General features: G+C 40.4%; 1 protein-coding gene across 2 annotated transcripts in view; it reads right to left on the bottom strand.

The window, feature by feature from the left end:
* VARS2 (valyl-tRNA synthetase 2, mitochondrial) overlaps positions 1–21,778 on the bottom strand; it is a 1,808,135-nt gene that overhangs the window by 27,584 nt on the left and 1,758,773 nt on the right. For both annotated transcript variants that reach the window (XM_044084462.1, XM_044084463.1), the window contains exons 28-29: positions 10,283–10,458; positions 10,053–10,202 (exon numbers count right to left, since the gene is read on the bottom strand). In XM_044084462.1, the coding sequence (XP_043940397.1) occupies positions 10,053–10,202; positions 10,283–10,458 (326 nt within the window). The remainder of the gene's footprint in view (positions 1–10,052; positions 10,203–10,282; positions 10,459–21,778) is intronic.

Below are 21,778 nucleotides of genomic sequence, written 5' to 3'. Positions count from 1 at the left end.
GAAGACCTTCTACATTGCCCACCTTATCATGAAGGGATTCACATCTAGATCAAGGGAAGTCATAGTCTCCCTATACTCATCACTCATCAGACCAATGATCGAGTACAATGCCCCATTCGGAATGTATCTGACCCGACACTTGCAGCAGCTGGAGAGGCCACAAAAGTTCCTCACCAAAAGGATAAAGGGTCTCAAAAATCTGTCTTATGCTGCCCGACTGAAAGAACTCCAGTTATATTCAGTTGCTTACCGCTTGCTCAGAGGTGACCTATGCCTGACATACAAGGCCATGTCAAACCCAGATTTGATGAACATGCTTCATCTCAAAAATTCTAGATCCTTCAGAGCCACAAGGGCGGGAGACTTAAACCTCGACACGGTTATTAATAGGACGTGCTGGAGGGATAGATTCATCACCCAAAGACTCCCTATGCTGTGGAACAAAATCCCGGTTTATGTGAGGCAGAGCACCTCGCTGGCCTTGTTCAAGAGGAATCTTGACCAATGGATGGGAGATCGCAGATACACCCCAGGGGTTACCTCAGTGTCACTGCTCGACAGAGGCACAGCAAAATAATGGGCATAGTTTCTCCAAACTAAAGGGGTGGCGTAAGCCACAAAACTATGGGCTAGGCTTATAAATGCCCTCGGGCAGATAGCCTAGTATGAACCTATGAACTAGGGGAATTTAAGACAGTGCCCAACTTGCAGCCATCTGCAAACTTGGTCAGCCACAGATGACTGGTTTTGACTTGCACCTAAGAAAAGTATATCCCAAACAGCAGAGGCCCCAAGACCAATCCTTGGGTACACCACTAATTAACGGGTCTACTACTATAGGTGGCTTCCCTTATTTTGACTGAGTAGGTTCTATGAGTGAGCCAGTTAGGTACCCATCTGGTAACATATGGGTTGATGGCTAGCTGAAAGAGTTTATCTACTATGCCAGAGTGGGGAATAGTGTTGAAGGCTTTGGCTAGGTTAAGGTAGGCAGTGTGCACAGTCTTCCCCTTGTCTATGGCTTTGGTGACTGTTTCAAAGAAGTCAACCAAGTTTAACAGGCATGATCTCCCTTTGACAAAGCCAAACTGTGTGGGGTCAAGCGTTTGGAGGTTGCCAAAGTCCTTATTTATAAGGTCCATGATAATGCATTCCATGGCCTTGCAGATCAGGCTAGTTAGGCTGATGGGGCTATAACTGCCTGGGTCAGTGGACGCTCCACCTTTGTGTAGAGGGATGACAGTGGCTGTCCTCCATTTGGCTGGGACGAAGCCGGTGCTCAGGCTTTGGTTGAATAGGATGCCTAATGGAGCTGAGAGCTCATGCCTGAGTTCATGTAGGACACAGCCAGGGATGTTGTCAGATCCCATGGAGACTGTGTTTTTTGCCTTTGAGAGGGCATTAAAGATGTGCTCCCTGTTCATTACTCTTTTTAAAAGTGATAACAAAAAATGCAGTTTAATCTATCTACAACTTTAAATTTTGTTCCCAAATACAGTAATGCTCTCAGCTGCAAAATCGCTAACCTCACTCCTTTCTTCAAAATTCTTTGTTGCAATGCCTTGCATTTTACAGGATTTCATCTACATCCCCAAGTTCTCTACAACAAATCCTTAACATCTTGTCTCCATAATAAACACCCATGGGAATGCATGTTGTAAGCATAGGTAACAAAAACAAGCTAACTATCCACAGCCATGTTTCTCATTTCCCCTTTGACATTTAGCCCATTTCTGAAGTATTTTTCCATTAATTCTGTCTTGTTCCAATATAACAACTACACCCTTTCCCAAAATATGTTCTCAAAGTGCTCCCCTCCCTTTATTTTAAGGGATTTTCCTTCTATCAAGCCACATAAGCACACACCTTTCTTTTCTCCCTTAATTAAAATTCTCATCTCTCTTCAAATTCCTTACAAAGCTGTAAAACCCCCACAAATATCTCTTAAAAAAGCATACTTCATCAATACATTCATAGTGCTATTCTTAATGTTATGCCAACTAACCTCACAACGTTTGGCCTAGTTCTCGGGTCTTTAAGAAACTTACCTACATACAAAACTTCTTGACTCACATCTGTGACATAACACAGAATTCTTTACTCTACCCATTAATCAAAACCCTCAGTCTTTATGCAAACTGATATTCCTTGTATTAGTCTGGTATCTTTCATATAAAATTCTGTTTCCACAAAACACTGTATGATCCACAGCATCAAATTCAGGCTCTGATGAAATACCCTTTCAACCTTCTTTTCTTTTTTCTTTCTGACCTTCTTCAATCATTTTACATCACTACACCACACCCCCAACCCACAGGACTGCACAACACTTCTTGCAGCTCTTAATTTCTGTGAACAGGAAAGACCCTCCAAAATGTTCAGCAAGTACTGCACAAATGAAAGTTATATGCATTCTCATGGTTCGTCCTCGCACAAATGAAAGTTATATGCATTCTCATGGTTCATCCTCATCACCTCTAGGACCAGAGAGCCAGCTCACAGTCTGCACAGCAAGTCTAAGGTTCTCCAGGCTTCAGTTCTCCCCCTTTACCACAAGGCCTTGTTCTCTGGGTACAACCTTCAGCTCTTAAGCTAGACAAATAGTAAGTGAAATAAATAACCTAAATAAAAGCACAAAAGAGTAAGAGCAAATCTCTGTCACATCAAGGGAAGATAGACAGAGATGTGAGGCATAACTTTTCTGTTGGGTATCTCTCACAGCCTGGTTCAACATCACCACTACTAGGCCTCCTTAGTGGCATTGTGAAAGGATAACCTGCATGACCTTAGTAATAAAAAAAAAAAAAAAAAATTGTGGAATGAAAGACAAAATCCACTTTGTAATACTTTGTGAAAGTATTCAAAGAAGGCAGGCTAAAGAGAGGAGCCAGAAGCAAGTACTGGATGGCTCTAACAAAAAAAAAAAAAATAGAAACTTCCTTGACTCTACTGCAATCTATATGTGCAGATATGTGTTATTAGCAGCACATCCAAACTCCTTCTGACAAATAATCAACCACATGTGACTATCCAGAATTTTTGCTCTGATACAAACTGGTTGAAACCACTTAAGTCAAAGATGGCTCTAAGTTCCTTAGTCTTTTTTGGCACTAAAAAGAAACTGGAGTAGATTCTGTACCCTCTCTGATATCATAGGATGTCTTGGATGACTCTGTTTAGAAGGAGATTTAAAACCTCATTTAGAGAAGTGGAAGGACAGTGGCTGGCATGGTGAAATAAATGGAATGACATAGCCTCTAGGTATAATGCCCAACAACCATCTGTCACATATGATGCTGAAAGATGAAGGGTGAGAAGGATTTCAACTGCCTCCAGAGCGCAGCAGTGGGGTTAAGTCTCAGGAAGCCTACTGCTGTCCTCTAACCAGGGGTTGGAGAAACTCTGACTTTAGTGTGAATTCCTTACCTTGAGTAAATGACTAACATAAAAGTCACCTCTGTGACCATGCTGGCTCCTTCCTGGCTACATATTTTGCTGACGTTGGCAGCATCAAAACATCATCTGATCATAGGAGGTTACTAGGCTAATGACCCCAGGGTCCTTTCAAGCCTAGCCAAGTTTTACCCTTACTTCCATGATCACACATATCGCCACTGTCCAAGAGGGACACAGGTGGAACCCCCGGAGTGAATTTACAGTTACCCTTCCAAATGTCCAGATTGTGTTTGAAGAGGGCCAATGAGGTGCTCTGCTTGACATGAAGCAGGATTCTGTTCCAAAGGTAAGGTAACCTCTGGGAGATAACTCTGTCCCTCCAGCAGGTTCTATGTCACATACCAGGTTAAGACCATTAGAGTGAGTAACCCGTATACCATTTGACTTATGGATATGCAGAATTTCCAATATAGCAGGGCCAAAAAATACATTATATGCAAGGCAGAGATTGCCTCCCACTAGTCTGTATGAAACAGAATAAAGTGACAATGATTCAGATGATCCTCATAGGACAGATACTAAAGATCTTGATTTTTTTCTTGTGAGAACCTCTGTGGTCTCACCAATTGCTGCAGGTGCTTGGAAAGGTACATACCAAAAGGGGTACTGTACTCAATTATTGGCCTGATGAGGGAAGAGTACAGGGAGGTTATAACTTTTTTTTCTGGAGACAATGCCCTTACTTATGAGATGAGCAATACAGAATGCCCTTCTTACCACTGTGGAGAAATGATGATCAAAGGTAAGGTTGCTGTCACCCTGTGTGCCCAGGTCTCTCTCACTGAGTGCGTACTTAGGATGTTGGTACTGATGTGGTAGTTAGCAGGAACATCACACTTACCAAAAGAGATTATAACACATTTCTTGCATTGAGTTTAAGGCCATGATTTTGGCACCCAGTCATTTGTCTGTGTAAGACCCTCTTGTAGGATGTTGATATCATTTGGAGATTCTATGACCGCTTCCAGTTTGCAGTCATCAGCAAACTTTGTCAGCCACAGACCTTTAGCTTGTACTTTGGAGAAATAGATTCCAGACAGCAGAGGTCCCAGGACTGATCCCTGTGGAACACCACTAGTTTACAGGTATGCTGTTGGAAGTGGATTCCCCTATTCCGACTATATGAGTTTTATCAGTGAGTCATTTGGTGATCCACTAATGATATAAGGGTTGATACCTAGCTGGTTGAGTTTGTCAATGATGCCTGAGTGGGGGATAGTGTCAAAAGCCTTGGCTAAGTCTAGGTAGGTTGTATGGACAGATTTCCCTTTGTCAAGGGCCTTGGTGACTGCCTTGAAGAAGTTCACCAGGTTTAACAGGCATGATTTCCCTTTGACAAATTGAAATTGTGTAGAGTCAAGTGTTTGGAGATATATTTGTTGAGAAGGTCCATGATGATATGCTCCATGGCCTTGCAGATAAGGCTAATAAGACTAATAGGTCCATAGTTCCCGGGGATAATGGTGGCCTTTTTCCATTCAGCTAGGATGAAGCTGGTGCTTAGACTACGACTAAAAAGAGTACCCAGTCATATTGATAATTCTTGTTTGAGCCCATGTAGGACAGAACCTGGGATGTTATCATGCCCCACAGATTTTGTGTTTAGACTCCTCTGCATTATGAAAAAGGGGCAACTATGAGCTGTAAACTTGATACCAACAGCAGCAAGAGTCTTACCCTCTTTTTCTCTTTAGTCCAACTTATCGTTAATTTGGGGTCCAAAGTTTGGAACCATTAAATGGGGCATTAAGGAATATCACCAAGAAATCCTCTACATAGTCTATTAGGCAAATCCTGGCATGACAGCAAACTGCATCGTCAGCATCTGGCATCCTCAGTGCACCATCCACTGCACTATATGACAGAGTTATGGTGAGCTTACTCACGCTACACAGCACAGACATCCAAGTGATTCGCTTTGTTTCAGCCTCTGCATTAAACACATTCTTCAGAGTCTAAACAGATATATTTATTTCATTTATTTATTTATTTATTTTTTTGCCTTTGTTCACAAAAAGTCTGACTGGGTAATGCAAAACCACTTTTCAGCAAAGGCCTGGGGAGAAAAGCTCCACATTCATACATTAACAAAAGTACTCAGATTACAAATAAGTAAAATGAAAGAATATTCATATGTATGTACATAAATTAGAGCAATACTCTTTATGGAGGTAACAGATAGACAAAGATCACAAGCTGAGATAGCTGATGTTTCATGGTAAGTAAGCAAAATAATAATAGTAGATTTGGTGACTAAAAAGTAAGGCCAACTTAGATAGCACTGGATATTTTGTGATCAGAAGTATACAGTTAGGAGATGTTGAATGATAAGAACAATAATAAAATCAAGAATAGGTTGGGCTATGTTAAACTGTACTGAGGATGAAGAGAAGATATTATCAGAGTTTAAGGTAGTAGGAAAAGTGAGATGTGGAGCATGAGAGTAGTAAAAGAAAGTTGGAGGCAAGCAAGAGGGGTGAAAAATATGGAAGGAGATAAGCTAGGTGCATTGTGGAGAAAAGTGTGGACAGTGAGGAAAAAGAGATATTTGTGAGGAATAGGTAAAGAGGGAAGGGAGATGTTTGTGAAAGAAAAGGAAGAGGGTCGGGCTGGAGGTAAGGTAAGGTTTAGTCAGAAGATAACAGATTTAGAGCGTTTATCCTGGGTGAGAGAAAGAGCAGAGACAGAAATTATTTAGATGTTGCTTTAGGGCCTCTTTAAAACTGGTTTGTCAAGTTGTTTACATGTAAGAGAGACCAAGTTCTAGAGTTTTGCTACATAATTTGAGTATAAAGATGTCTCCTGTAGAGCTGTTAAGATTTAGTGATATTGACTAAGGATTTGTTAGCTGAGCGGAAATTTGTGTGTGGAGAACAGAGGTGGAGGGAAATATTTTGAATGGGGCATTTCTCTGGTTTGTATATATGTTTGTGAGCTATGTGTAACTGACTGAAGGTTAGATAGGTAGTTTTAGCCAGTCCAGATGTTTTAGTGCCTGTCAGTGCTGGAATCTATGTTGAAAGAGTGCTGTGAATTTTACAATTTTGTTGTAGCAAGAGTCAAGTTTGTTTTTAAGGGTAGTATGTAGACTTGTAAGATCAGCCGCGGTGGTACAGCGGTTGCGTTGTTGCCTCACAGCAAGAGGTTCTCCCGTTCGATTCTCAGCTAGTGTGCGGGGAGTGCCTTCTGTGTGAAGTCTGCATGTCCTCCCCGCGGTCGAGTGGCCTCCGAAAGACATGCATGAATGGGCGTGCCTTCGCTGAAGGTTGGGCGTCGGGCTGGCATCTCGGCACCATAAAAATCTACTGCCAATCATTAGCGGACCGGAGTTCTGCTGTGGCGACCCCTTACCAGGAAAAGCCGAAAAGACAAACAAACATGTAAACTTGTAAGAATAGGGGATGCATAAAGAAGAGTTGGGAGGAGATATACTGACACTACAATCCTTCTAGAAGAGTCAGTGAGGAAAGGTTTAGCAAGGTAGACGTGACCACATTTTTTTTTTATGATTACAGAAATGTGTTGGTCATGTGTTAGGTTGTCATCTACAATGACACACACAAGTTTTGTTTGGATTACTGTTTATTTAGTGGCGCTGTAGGCTGAGAAAATTTTGTAAGATTGTTTCTGTGCTAATATATGATTATACTGAAAAGTATTCATTTTGTTCTCTTGGCATTTAACAGTAAGTTACAGTTTTGTAGCCAAGTCTCAATAAAATAAAATGATTCTTGGGTCATTTGAAGCTGCTGTGGAAGATCTGGTTCTGTGTGTACAAGAGAAGCATTCTCTGCGTACTGAACAACAGTTGCGTGTTTGGTGGATGTGTGAAGTTCTTAGTGAAGATATTAAACAACAGGTTACACAGGAAGGGGAGGCCACAACAGATCAGCCATATACAAAATACAAACATAACACACACTGGGCTATATTAAGCAGACCAGTGAGATTTGACTCCCAAGGTTTTATAGGCTTTGACCCCACAAGGTCCTTTTCAAACCATCCATTGCCCATCAATCAAGCAGTAACTACTAGACATATACATTGTCTATTCTTATTGCTATTGAAATGCTTTTTTTTACCAAAGTTAAACACACAAACTCCCATTTTGTTTGTTTGTGTCTTTCGGCTTTTCCCGGTTAGAACGCCGGTCCGCTAATGATTGTCAGTTGATTTTTATGTACCGGCTTGCCAGGCCTGATGCACAACCTTCAACGAAGGTATGCCCATTCACGCATGTCTCCACGCAGAAGACGCTCTAGCTGAGAATAGAACCGGACAGCATCTTACTGTGAAGTGACAACGCTACTGCAGCACCAGCACACAAACTCCCATAATAACTATTAACCCATCTGTTTAGTCATTATGAAGTGAGAATGACTATCAGCCTGACAGGGCCAAGGTCTAAAACCTGTGGTTATGCTGCAATTATAAAGCCAAATCAAACCATGAAAGCACTGTTACAAAAGTCTTAATGTAATGTCTGCTTTAGGTCTTTTAGGCTCATTATACCTTGTTGGGAGAAAGAAATAAAAATGATGAACAGTGAGTTATACCAATATATTCCAGCTACAGATGTTGGCAAACACTTCTGTTATTATGATGACAAACACTCATTATGTCTGCTTAAAGCTAGACAGCTCAAATCACAGTTCATACAAAAAATGTCAAAAGTGACAAGAGTACAAAAACGCTTGTAACACATGTCTGTGCAGGTTACAGGAAAATAATGAACACACTGCTACACCTCAGAGAAAGGCTGATCAGTATCAGACATAAAATACCAGTTTCATTCTTTTTCTGAGAGACTGTGATCTGAGACAGCATCAAACGAAATGCCAAAAAAATGCATTATTATATCTTTTGGGAAGTCATTTACCCCCAGGAAACTACCACATTGACAATAATCCTCTATGAGTTGACCCAGTTGTTTGGGATTTGGGAACTTGTGTGGACAGTGACCTAACTTTTGACCAATGTAAATTTACTGTTGTAAGAAAGTACTTCTATATTGCATAGCTTATAAACAAAGTGTCTAGATCTAGGGATGCAACTGTCCTCATTTACTCAGTCCTCATTAAGCCAATCACCGAATATAGAATAAATTAAAAAAACATGCGTCTGCAGCCTTTTTCCCCGGACCTCCGCTGAAAATGGGCTCTGTCCCAGTCAGACTTTCCCAGTAAACAAATGTTAAATAAATAAATATAATGCCTCTAATACAATTATCTATCCAGACACATGCAACAACTGTAATGCCCACAGTGATACCTTACTAATAGGACACAAGGCCTGAACAACATGTCCTACAGGGACCAACTCAAAGACCTGTCACTATACTCTGTATCCTACAGGCTGCAAAGAGGTGACCTGTGTCTGGCGTATAAGGCATCCTCCGACCCGACCCTTTACTGCTGGATTTACTTCATGTCATCAAGTCAAACAACATCAGAAGTACTTGATCTAGGGATCTAAACTTCTACGGCAACATCAACAGAACAGTCTGAAGGGGACAGGTATATTTTGTACGGATACCACTGCTGTGGAACAAACTCCCTATCCATATAAAACAAAGTTCATCCTTGTCCATTTTCAAATGCAACTTAGATCTATGTATGGGTAACAGGAAATTTACTACAGAGCTACCTCCTGTACTACTAATGGACAGAGGCAGCGCCTAAATGCACAAAAAGGGAAACTGGCTATGTTTAAAATGGCCTGCAAGGGCAGCTAGCTATTACATACATATGAACTTATAAAAAGAATACATTGCAAGTAGCAACATGTTGTTATAAAATGTTAATATATACAAGATATGTAAAAGACCTGTTTAACATTATTAAATATGCAATTAAATGAACATTCTTATGCTCCACTGTAAGTGGTAGAGTTAACAGGCAGCCCAACTCCACAATGTCCCCCATCCCACCCCATCCAAGCAGGCTCAGCTCTGTGGCACCATAACCACCAATACATTTAATTATTCAAATTAAGATGTAACCCTATTACAAATTACTGTTAAGGATACCTTAATAGATTATTGGTCTCCAATTCTCTCACACCACTCCTTTATTCTAATAACAATTAGCTACTTGATAACCAATTAAACAAGCCAAACACCTGCACTACCAAAAATCAACAAGTTCTGAATTACCTTTCCCTATTCAACCACACTGTTAGAGTATAAATACAGCTGTTAACCTGCCTAAAAAACTAGATCTAAAGAAGCCCATTCCTTTGGGTGAAACAACTTATCTGAAATTGCAAATTTTACCACTTCTGTTCTCCAATTTCTGGATATATACAAATAACTCTATTACCTAGAATTAACAAAAGGAGCCATTGAGTCTTACTGGATGAGAAGATTAGAAACACAAACATTGAGCAATATTAGATTTCCCTAGCAGATGTGATTGCTAGTCCCCAAGGATGCTGATCTATACACTTGGGGATGAAAGCCCAACTGTCACACCAAGGTGGATTCTCTGTAGCACTTGTTTATTAATAGCAGATGCCCATTTACATACACTTGACAAGAAAGAACAAGATCATTAACATATTAACACCCACTGCAATAAGGATTTAACAGAGCTCACCTTTTTACTATGTTCTTGCTGAACAGCAGCAGGGACTCTCTCATCATAACCAGTCACCTGAGTACGATACACAGCAGCAGCAAGCTGCTCCTCTAGCTTCTGAAGCCTGGACTGCAATTTACACAGCTCCTTCTGGAAGTCTAGCTGTCCCTGAAAGCAAAAGGAGTATGTATTAGCAGAACAAGAGGCAAAACAGCAAACACAAAGCCAAAAAGAAACTGACTCATCACCTCTAAGGCCATGTAGACTTGACACTGGTCATTGACTATGCCCACTGCACAGTTATTAGGAACATCTTCTCCAGACATGAAGATCCTAACTGAACGAGAGCGTGAAAGCACCTGCAGAGGGTCGTGGTATAATTCCAATATGTGGCAAGTGCTCTCCTGAGAGCAAGAAATGTACACTATAAAGTAAGAACACAATTCATCATTATTGTGTTAGTAATATTTAAGAACAAACTAAATAACAAAGGAATAAAAACATGAAGTAGTCTTCTGCTGACTTGCAGAGTCTGATACAGTACACACTTCTTTGACCGCCCTCCCCAGAATTACTATGATATGCAATGTGCTCTGGTCTACATTGTGAGATTGTAGGCAGCAAGTTCAGTAAGTCTAAAAAGTGCAAAAGATCTGATACTTCACAGACAGCAACAGGAAGTAAATAGTAAGACGGTGCTGATTCTCTTGTCATAGCACAGCCATTATGCAGAAATGAAGCCTAAAATATCTTCGGGATATATGTATGCCATGAAGCTTAATGAGCAGTGTAAACTATAACGGATGGTCTCCTTTTGCAATCTGTCTGCAATGGTTTTCTTTAAAACCTGCATTTACCATCTCCATAGGCATACTACCTCAGTCAATCCTGTACGTTATGTTTCAACATACCTACTTAACTTACCCCGGTTCTGCAGTGAATTTTTGTTATACTGTCACTGTTATGTACAATATATTTTGTTATATTTGGCTTTGCACAGTGTCTGCAGTTTTCCACAGAGCAGACCCCCTCCTTCTGTGCATGCTCACACAAACAAAACAAACAGCTGCATGTCAGGTTACTGAAGGTAGTTATGGCAAACATTAAAAAAAATGAAAGTAGTTCACCAAAACTACTTTCACCGACAGTGGATAACGCCTTTTTCTCCATTGTTGTGCAGTCTTGGAGTTGGTATATATAATTCCAGAAGTTTGTGTGTGGGTTTGTTAATGTTCATTGAAAGTGGTTTTGACGAACATTTTTTTTTATTTATTTTGCATTTACTGAAACTACCTTCTGTGATTTCATTAACAACTGAATATAAGCCCCTCAGGCTAGACATTTCAAGGCTGCAAGGTTATGAATTCCTCATCACTATCTACTCACTCCCTCTCAACTATTTTATAAGCTTAACCGTTTTCACTTAACTGTTTACTTGGTGATTGACATTAACATACCACGTAACATCCCTGGAAGGTAAAACAGAAAATAAAATCTGAAACCAAATGAGTCTTGCTAGAAAGAGGAAGCTCTCAAGTACAACTAGCTGAACTTAGAAGAAACATCTAAATTGAAGTATATGGTGAAAATGTGGTCACAGCTCTGGACAGAGGCAGCAGACCGCAGAAGAGACAACATCTCAAAGGAGTCAGCCACCAACAGGATACACACAAAACTAGTTTCTGTACTTGTACAGTGGTAAAAGACAATTCATTTGGCAACTCGATAAACAGATTACATTTAAATGCCAGTCATAAATTCTCTCACTCGCTGTTTCTCTTTTATTTGTATCCCTCTGGCAGAAAAACAATCTGTTCAGATTTCTAGACAGCAACTTTTATAATAAATGCAGAAGTCCACCATGTTATGTCAAATACAATGTGTACATTGCTCAAGAGGAGACAAAGTGAGGTTCACTGACAAAAAGGTCCAATGGGAGAACAGTTTAAAAAGAAGGTACTTTATATTTATAAAGCACTACTCCCCCTAATGTAATAAAAGAAATGCTTATGGTGAGCCAACATTCATCCTTGTGGAGTCAAAAAAATATGCAGAGAGAAAGTAGGTGGAACCTTATCAGAAGAGTGCTCCAGGTCTGAACTATCAAAAAAGTTAACCGGATATTCCAAAACTTGGGGTATCAGGCATATGAAATGACTGAGCACCAGAAAACCATTCATATTGCAGACAGCCTCCACTTCAAATAGTCATCCATGAGAAATGATGCTTACACTACCACAAAGAAATGATCTTGTGGGATGTGTTATACTAGACAGTAATAAGGTTCGGAGAAGTTACATGTGAATGACTTAGAGGCTCAAACCTGGAATGCAGCACAGTCCTCTAATTTTGCTTTGACAGAGCCATAAATTAACTGCTGGAAAATAAAAATACAAGTTATGTACTTGCCAAAACTATGCATCTGTGTTGTCCATTTTCATTCTTCCTCAACTGATGGGTCTTGGATCTGGCTCGGCCACAGTTACTTAGACTCTGGGATCCAACTCTCAAGTTCCTCCCTTTACCCATAATGCCTCAGAACCCTGTAGTACCTCAGATCAAGTTACTGCACCAAATGCAAAAAAGCTGACCACAAGTTAATATAGAAGGAAAGCCAATAGAAAGGACAGGGGCTCAAACATGGAACAGTGGCTCCATATTCATGATCAGGTCACTCCCAGAGGAAAGGGGAAAAGAGGATAGGAAGTTGAGGAAGAATAAAAATGGACAACACAGAAGCATAGTTATGGTGAGTACATAACTTTTATATCGGATGGTGTCATTTTCATTCATTCCTCAACTGATAGGACAGAGATCCCATCTACATGAATCTTGGGTAGCCCACATGGATGGATATTTCAGAGTACCACAGAACCAAAGGCAGCCCTGTTTCTGGAGATCAAATCTAATTTGTAATAAACAATAAATGTTTGAGCACTGGACCAAGTGGCTGGAGCACAAATGTCATCAATGGAAGCTCTACTAGAGCAAAAAGCAAAAAAAGTAGCCATGGATCTAGTAGAGTGAGGAAAGACCTCGTTGACTCTAAACAAATGATATACAATCTGTTAACCACTTTGCTAAAGTAACTTTGGAAACAGGTTTCCCCAATTGGTTGGGGGCAAAGGAAACAAACAACTGATCTGTCTGAGGTCTTTTGTTCTATGAAGATTAAAAAGAAATGCCAAGAAAAGAGAGTAAGAAAGGAAAGAAAGGCTAATGCAATGAAACCTGAAAAACTATTGAAATTAAGACAGAAAGAACAACAAAGGCAAATTACATTCACAAATTACCAGAAAACACCCTATAAGCTCAAGACAGCAGGCTCCGTGTCTGACGTGTTGAGGTGGCAAGAGAGATGTGGAGTATTACAGGGTTCTGGGGCATTACAGGTAAAGGGAGAAGCTCAAGAGTTGGATATGAGTCTACGTAAATGCGGCAGAGTCAGATTCAAACTCTGATCCGAGAACCACCAGTTGAGGAATTAATGAAAACGACATCAGATAGGAAAGAATATTTAATTATATTAAGAAATGCAGAGTGCAAACAGCAATGATACATTCAGAAAAAACTGAGCATGTAAATTTGATAAACAATGGTTTTCAATGGATATTCAGCAATATCTCAGGGACAAAGGAAAGCAGGAGTACTCGTTTTAATTATTAGAGGTGCTCCAATAGTGATAAAAGAGGGGAAAAAAGTTAATAATGTTACATTTGTTGTAGTAAGGGCTACTGGCAAGGAAAGAGGATTACACTGGCATGTATTTATTATTCTAACTAAAACTGCTGTTATGGAGCTTAAGAAAATTTTGGGAGAAATAATCAGCTTTCAGCAGTGAACATTACTGTTTGCAACAGTAACGATGAATCTCGGGAGCCTAAAATGGAAAATGTTACAAAACAGGGTAAATTTCTGAGAAAATTTATGACAATATGTGGTACAGAAGACATGAATTCAGTAGTAGGAACTCTGAGAGAATTTGCATATTATTTCCCAAGGTACAATAAGTGAGCTACACTAGACAGAAATGATATTTCACAGAAACATGTGCATTTAACAGAGGGTTATGACACACATCCAATAACTATTTCAGATCATGTGCTTATAATAACGAAGATAAAAATGCATGGTAATGAAGTTAAAATGAGACACCGGTGCTTCCCCACCTACATGTTAAAAAGAAAGGGATTTAAGGAAAGGGTAGTGGAAATTATTTGGGAGTTATTAGGAATGATTGAAAGTATTCCAGAAGTTATAGTTAGTGAATGGAATAAAATGAAAGTGGAGCTTAAAAAAATTGGGTAGAAATAAAACAAAAAGAGATATGGTTAAGAAGTAACAAGAAGATTGATATCAGAGTATAGGTTAAGGGAAAGGGACAGAGGAATCCTAAGTGAAAGACCTTCACTGGTTGATTTTTCAGCGGAATCTAGAACAGAGGATGCTGTTAAAAAGGGATAATTAGTAATGCATACAAAATATTGCACGATAACTATGGGAGTCGATCAGAGGTCAAAGCAGACTGTGAAGAGTGATAAAATAAGCAATTCACAAAGAAATAATGGGAGGACATACGTATGGCTCCCAAATATACAACAAAGTCTAGAAGACTTTGGATTTCTGCTTGGAAGTCCTTACATAGGTACTTTCATAGGTTCATAGGTGATTACTAGGTTAATGGTGCAAGAGCCTTTACAAACTTTGCCAATAATACCCAGGATATGGCAACATTGTATCTTAATTCCCCAGATATGGGATGGGGTAGTATCGAGGTAGAGGGTCTTTGGGTGTTGGAGCCCTGAGTCATTTTACATAATGTCTCATTCCATAAAGGATATGAGCAGTTCCCCAGGAGTGAATTTACAGTTCCACATCAATTTATCCAAATTCATTTTCAAGAGAATGAATGATGGGCTTTGTTTTATGAGGATGGAAAGTTTATTCCAAAGACGATGTAGCTTTTGGGATACTATTCTCTCTCTCTCTCTCTCTCCAGCAAGTTCTCTTAGCATCATAAATAAGTTTCCGGTCTATGGAATGTGTAATCTTTGTATAATTGTTCTTGTAACTATGCAACATTTTCATCAGGGCTAGGTCAGAGAATGCCTTGTAGGGCAGGCACAAGTCCCCTGTCAATAAAATATACAGGAGGGAATAAAGGTATACGGTCTTTAGTTGGTCCGCATAAGACATTTATCTTATGCTTTGTATTTTTTTTTTTTTTAGTGAGAAACCAGTGGGACCACTCCAATTGGTGTAGGGGCCTAGTTGGGTACATGCAGAAGGGAACATTTTACTAAATTATGGGCATGATGAGGGCAGAGTACAATGGCACTACAACTTCCTTTGACCTTGATGCCATGCTTTTACTTATAAGTTGAGCCACACAGAAGGATTTCCTCACTATTGTAGCTGCCTGGTGGTCAAAGTTTAGGTTACTATCTATCTGTGTTCCTAGGTCCTTCACCACTGGGTATATTTATAAGGGTGTGCCATCAATATTATAATTTGAAGGGACATCTGATTTACTGAAGGGTATGATTATGTATTTTTTTAAGCTTTAGTCTACGACAATGCTTTTGACACTGGTCATTTGTCTTTTTTGGCTTGTTTGTAGTATGTCAACATTGTTTGGGGATTCAATGATTCTTTCTAGTTTACAGTTGTCAGCGAACTTGGTGTGCAAGAGGTTCTCAACATTGGCCTTCACTTCAGAGAAGTATATACCAAACAGGTTGGGTCCCAACACCGAGTCCTGTGGGACACCGCTAGTAACAGGCTTCTTATCAGAAGTGGATTTGCCTATCTGGACAAGTCCTGTCAGTGAGCCAGTTTGCTATCCACCGGACAATGGAGAGGTTCAAGTTTAACAAAGTAATTTTATCTATAATCTCTGAGTGGGGGATTGTTTCGAAATCTTTGGCCAGGTCCAGATAAGCAGTGTGTACTGTTTTACCTTCACCCACGGCCCTGGTGACTTTCTCAAAGAAGTCCACCAGACTGAGCAGGCAAGACCTCATCTGACAAAGCCAAATTGGGTCTGGTCCAGTGTTTGGAGATTTCCTATGTCATTACTGATCAGGTCCATGATAATTCTCTCCATGGCCTTACAGATAAGACTGGTTAAGCTTATGGGTCTGTAGTTCCCTGGGTCAGCTGATGGGCCCACCCTGTGCAGAGGGACAACTGTTGCAATCCTCCATTCCTCTGGGACAGAGCCAATCTGAAGGCTGTTGTTAAAGAGGGTTTATAGTGGCCCTGATAGATTCTATTTAAAGCTATTTAAGAAGCATCCTAGAATGTTGTTGGGACCAACAGAGGCTATGTTTTTAGCTCTAGAAATTGCAGTTATGACCTGTTCCCACATAATGACAGATAGGTGGATGGTTATGGGTATTTCTTTGGGTGTGGAAGGAGGTGACGGGGGTTGGAGTTTTTACTGAACTTGTCAGCCAGCAGGTTTGAGATAGTTTCAGGCTGGGTGTTAGTGTTACTGTTCATGATCAACTCGGCACATTGCTGAGTGTTTCTCCTGAGTTTACAAACATAATTAAAAAAAGCCTTATGGCTATCTTTCACCTGGGAGGCTATCTTTGCCTCGGAGTTCACTATGGCAGACTTGACAGTTCTCTAATTTGTTTGTTTAGACTAGTGAGTGTCTTTTGCACTGCTTTGTCTGTTCCTTCTTGGCTTTGAAGAGGATTTTTTTTTCCTTTTGATGAATAGCTTGTTTATGCTAAGGGTGCACTAGGGTGATATATTTTTGCCAGTAATCTCAGGTTTGACTCAGACAGGTACTGCCTCCTCTATGCTACTATGAATGGCGCAACTGTACTGTGCTTTTCTGAATAGCAGAGAGTAGGACTCGGTGTCAGCTGGGTTCAAAAGGCTTGGAAGTTTGTTTAATAAGCAGTCACCTTTTTCAGGTAATTGGCCTTAGCAAAGTTCTTAACAGGTCTGGGGGAGTTCTAGGTTAGATTTAATAATACTAAAGGAGACCATTCTGTAGTCAGGCATGATCAGGGAGGAGTTACTGCACAGGAGGGAGCAGCATGGAAATCCAAGTCTAAACCAACTGTACTTGAAGTAGTGAATATTGCAACAGAGATAAAAGAACAGGAAGTGGGATATCTAGAAAAGGATAGGAGCAAATTACATAGAAAAAATATGGAAACTGTGAGAACAATACATGCTGAAATACTGCTTTGCAGGAGGATGAGGTTTAAGAGGCAGGAACTGAACAATTTATGTAATACTAGATTGATTATATTGTATAAAAGAATACATGTGATGCATAATGTCTGTAAATGTGAACTTGTTAATATGATTTTTTAACTTTTATACAAATGTAAATTTGCCTGTGTCACAAGTGAAAATTCAATAAAGGTGTTAAAAAAAGAAAAAGCTAATTGTCTGAAACAAATCACTGTGTGACTTGTGAAACTGTGATGCAGTCTCAGAGACAATATAATTAAAAGCTTAGTTAGCTAGCCACTCTGAACACCATATAGCTGCATGATAAACCTGACGGTTCCTGAAATATGAATATATAAAAACATACACACCTCTAGGCTGGTCAAACAGAATGATGCACAGGAAATACTCCAGGTGCGGTTAACAACTGACAAGATCCCCTAGTTAAATCATATAGGCCTCCGACTCTGACTCAAGATGCCAACTCCACCTATCTGGACTTCTTCAAATCTATCAAGATTCAACCCTTTACCCTGATCCTGGGCGACTTTAACTATACAACCACAGATTGGAAGAAACACTCATGCAAAAACACAAATGCCCAGAGATTTTTTGATTTCGTCAATGCAAATGCCTTGGACCAGTTAGATGACACCCCTACAAGAGGTGAAAATATCTTAGACTTGGTACTAACTAACATGACTAACCACTGCAGCATCCCTACAGTGTCATCTTCCTGGTAATATCTGACCACAGTGCAGTCATTTTTGAAGTCACCATCTCCCCTGACCCCCCCCCCCCCCCAGCTAGGGTCAAACAAAAAAACTTCTCCACAGCTGATTCCAACCTCCTGAGGGAAGGTATAAGCAGCTTCAGAGCTCCCTCCCCCTCCATAGGAACTGGCACATATGTCCAAACCTACACCAAAGTACTATATGAGCATTTACATAGCTGCATGGAATCAGAAATACCAGACAGAACGAAATCCTCCTCCTCAAGGAAGAGTAAACCTGTCTGGTGGACATGTACAATAAATAAACTCTATAATAAAAGGGGAAAAAATGCTGTCCAGGACCAAGAAGCAGCAGGTGCCTAATTAGAAACAATCTCTCCTTAGTCTGAACAAGCAAATAAGAGCAATAGCAAAATCCTCCAAAGCAAACTTTGAGTCCAAACTGGCCACATCTATTAAAGACCATCATAAGGCTTTCTTCACATATGTCTGCAATCTCAGGGAAGCACCCAAATCAGCTCAGAACTGGTGGGCAAGGACAACACACACACACAGCTGCTGTAGATATAGCCAACCTGCTGAAAACTTCACTCCTCTGTCCTCCCATCAGTAAAACAGGACCCCAGTACCTGCCCCCCAGTCTTCATTTCTAGGGAGCAAGTCATCACTGCCCTCTCAAAGGCAAAAAATACAGCCTCCATGGGACTTGATAACATCCCAGACTGCATCCTACATGAACTCAGGCAGGAACTTGCTACACCATTTGGCACCCTATTCATCCAAAGCCGGGGTACTGGCTTCATCCCAGCCAAGTGGAGGACAGCTACTGTCATCCCTCTGCACAAAAGAGGAGCGTCCACCGATCCAGGAAATTATAAATGCATCAGCCTAACTAGCTTGATCTACAAGGCCATGGAGAGAATTACCATGGACCTCATTAACAAGGACATTGGCAACCTCCAGACAACATTTGATCCCACACAGTTTGGTTTTGTCAAGGGGAGGTTATGCCTGTTAAATTTGGTTGACTTCTTTGAAACAGCCACCAAGGCCCTATGTGAAGGAAGATGGTGCACACTACCTACCTACCTTGACCTGGCCAAAGCCTTCAATACTATTCTCCACTCAGGTATAACAGATAAACTCTCTCAACTAGGCATCAAGCCATATGTTACCAGATGGGTAGCAAATTGGCTCACTGACAGAACCCACCTAGTCAAAATAGGGGAAGTCACCTCAAGTGGCAGACCCGTAACAGGCGGTGCACCCCATGGATTGATCTTGGGAGCTCTGCTGTTTGAGATATACTTCTTGAAGGTACAGCCCAAATCTACTGGGCTATGACTGACCAGATCTGCTGATGACTGCAAGCTGGGTGCTGTCATCAATTCCCCTAGTGATGTGGACATCCTCCAAGAGGGTCTCACCCAAACAAATGACTGGTGCCAGAAACATGGCCTCAAACTGAATGCCAAAAAATGCATCATCATCCCTTTTGGGGAGAGTGATGTCCACATAAATTATCACACTAATAATAAGTTACTAAGCATGCAATTAGTCATGAGGGACTTGGGCACCCAGGTTGATAGAAAACTGACTTCTGACCACCATATTGCCTCTGTTGTACAGAAAGCTTTCTACAAGGCCCACCTCATTAGTGGGTATCTCAACCAGGGACAAGGTGGTCATAATATCCCTGTATTCTTCCCTTATAAGACCCATTATTGAGAACAATGCCCCTTTCGGCATGTACCTCACAAAGCACATGCAGCAGGTGGAGAGACCACAGAGGTTCCTCACCTGCAGAATCCAGGGCCTCAGACATCTACCCTACGCAGAAAGGCTAAAAACCCTGCTGCCTCTACTCAATCTCCTACAGACTTCTCAGAGGTAACCTCTGTCTAGCATACAAAATAATCTCAGACCCCGCCCCGATGGGACTGCTGCATATTTGCAAGTCAAGCTCCACTCAAGTAACCCACACGCTCAACCTCAACCTGGTCTGTGACATCAATAGACTTGTTGGCGGGACAGATTTGTGTCCCAGAGACTCCCCCTTTGGTGGAATAGATTCCCAATTCATGTAAAGCAGAGTAACTTTTTAAGCACAACCTAGATAACTGGATATAGTACAGAAAATACACCCATGGGATTCCCACCTGTGTCCCTGCTGGACAGTGGCATAGGGTGATGACTTGTTGGGACATGGCCTAAATTCTTAACTAGGCTTGTATGGGCCTCAGGGCGAATAGCTTAGTAACTTCCTATGATCGGCTTAAGGGCTGGGAAAAGAAGAGGCTTGGTGAAAGAAGCTTCATTTAATATCCATTGGAAAAAGATGGCACAGAAGATAATGATAGTTAAGAAGGTGAAAGATCACTGCAAGAAAAAAATGTACTTCTGTAAATGCCTTTTGTGTCTTTACTCTGATTCCTTAAAGAAGAGTATTTGTGAAACATGGACTCAATCTGTCAAGACCTTCAGATGTGTTACTTATGGAATAACAATTCATACCACACTTCTCAACTTGGAAATATCAAAAATTTGGACAAGGGGCCATGAAAAGTAGGTGCAGCTGTCTAAAAATCGGGGAGATGATTATCATAAAATTTGCATACAGAATCATGTAAACTGGAATTGTGGGATACCAACATGAAAGACTGAAGCCACCAAATAATAAATAATGGCAGACCTATGAATTTCAGACTTCATATCCCTCTGAAAATACATAACAATGCAAAACCTATTGTTCTAGCAACTATCTGAGTTTACAGGAGCGATATTTAAAATGTGTTCCTATATTTGGGACTTTGTCCCACCATTGTCTTTGAATTTGTCCAGATTTCTTGCTCTGGGAGATTGAGAGGTATGTATTAAACAGGTCCCATGGTACAGGCATGAGTTAAGAGCTGATGGCACCTATCAAAAGATTTTGCCCTGGGTTCAAATTTCCTCTACTCAGTATGAATTCCTCATTGAGCCATACCTCTCAACAGTTCACCAATTCTCAGGAATGAACATCCCTGATTTTGACACCACAGTCAGCTCTGTTCCTCCTAAAACTGATAATTTTAGAAGAAAAGCTGGTGGTGGATTATACTTAATGTCAATAATAAGAGTGACAGACAGACTTCTTTTACTTCAGAAAACTCCTGTTAATGTACATTACGTTATTCTATCAATATCTCAAGGTAATAGTAATAATACTTTAAAAAGCGTCCCTGCTTACTTCTGGATTTGCCCCTGAGTGGAGCTGAGAAATATGCCTAGAGTCTTCTTTGAAAATGGACCAGTAGCCTATAAACATTAACTTGATCAACAATCAACAAATAATACAAAAAAAATACTTCCCCCCATTAATGTTTTATAGCAAGTTGCAAAAACAAATATTAGATGGACTGTCTGCCCTTGAAAGTGCTGTGAGTGAGAGTGCACGGTTATAAGCTACTGGATGAAATTAAAAACAAAAAATATGTATCCTGTGGCAGCCCATTTTAGCCAAATTCATTGTCACTGATTAGAACTTTCCAAGTAACAAATGATGTTCTTTTCTATACGTGAGTTCAAAGCTGAGAGACCATCATTTCTACAAATGCCCTGGGTGATTATAACATACCTGTCCAAGACTTCTGTTGTGGAACATAGTAATACTTACTTCCTAAATGGTCCGCCCCAATAAGATGTTTCACTGGCCAAGAAAATCTCTGAATAAGCTGTCGGTTGTTTATTACTCCAAATCACAGTCACAACTTCACAAAAAAGGAATCCATCCCTACTACTGTGAACATAATTAACTATGATGTGCTAATATAAA

The sequence above is a fragment of the Protopterus annectens genome, chromosome 9.part0 (assembly GCF_019279795.1).
Source record: "Protopterus annectens isolate FY-2018-M chromosome 9.part0, PAN1.0, whole genome shotgun sequence".
Lineage (NCBI taxonomy): Eukaryota > Metazoa > Chordata > Ceratodontiformes > Protopteridae > Protopterus > Protopterus annectens.
This window is presented reverse-complemented; position numbering and strand designations above follow the sequence as displayed.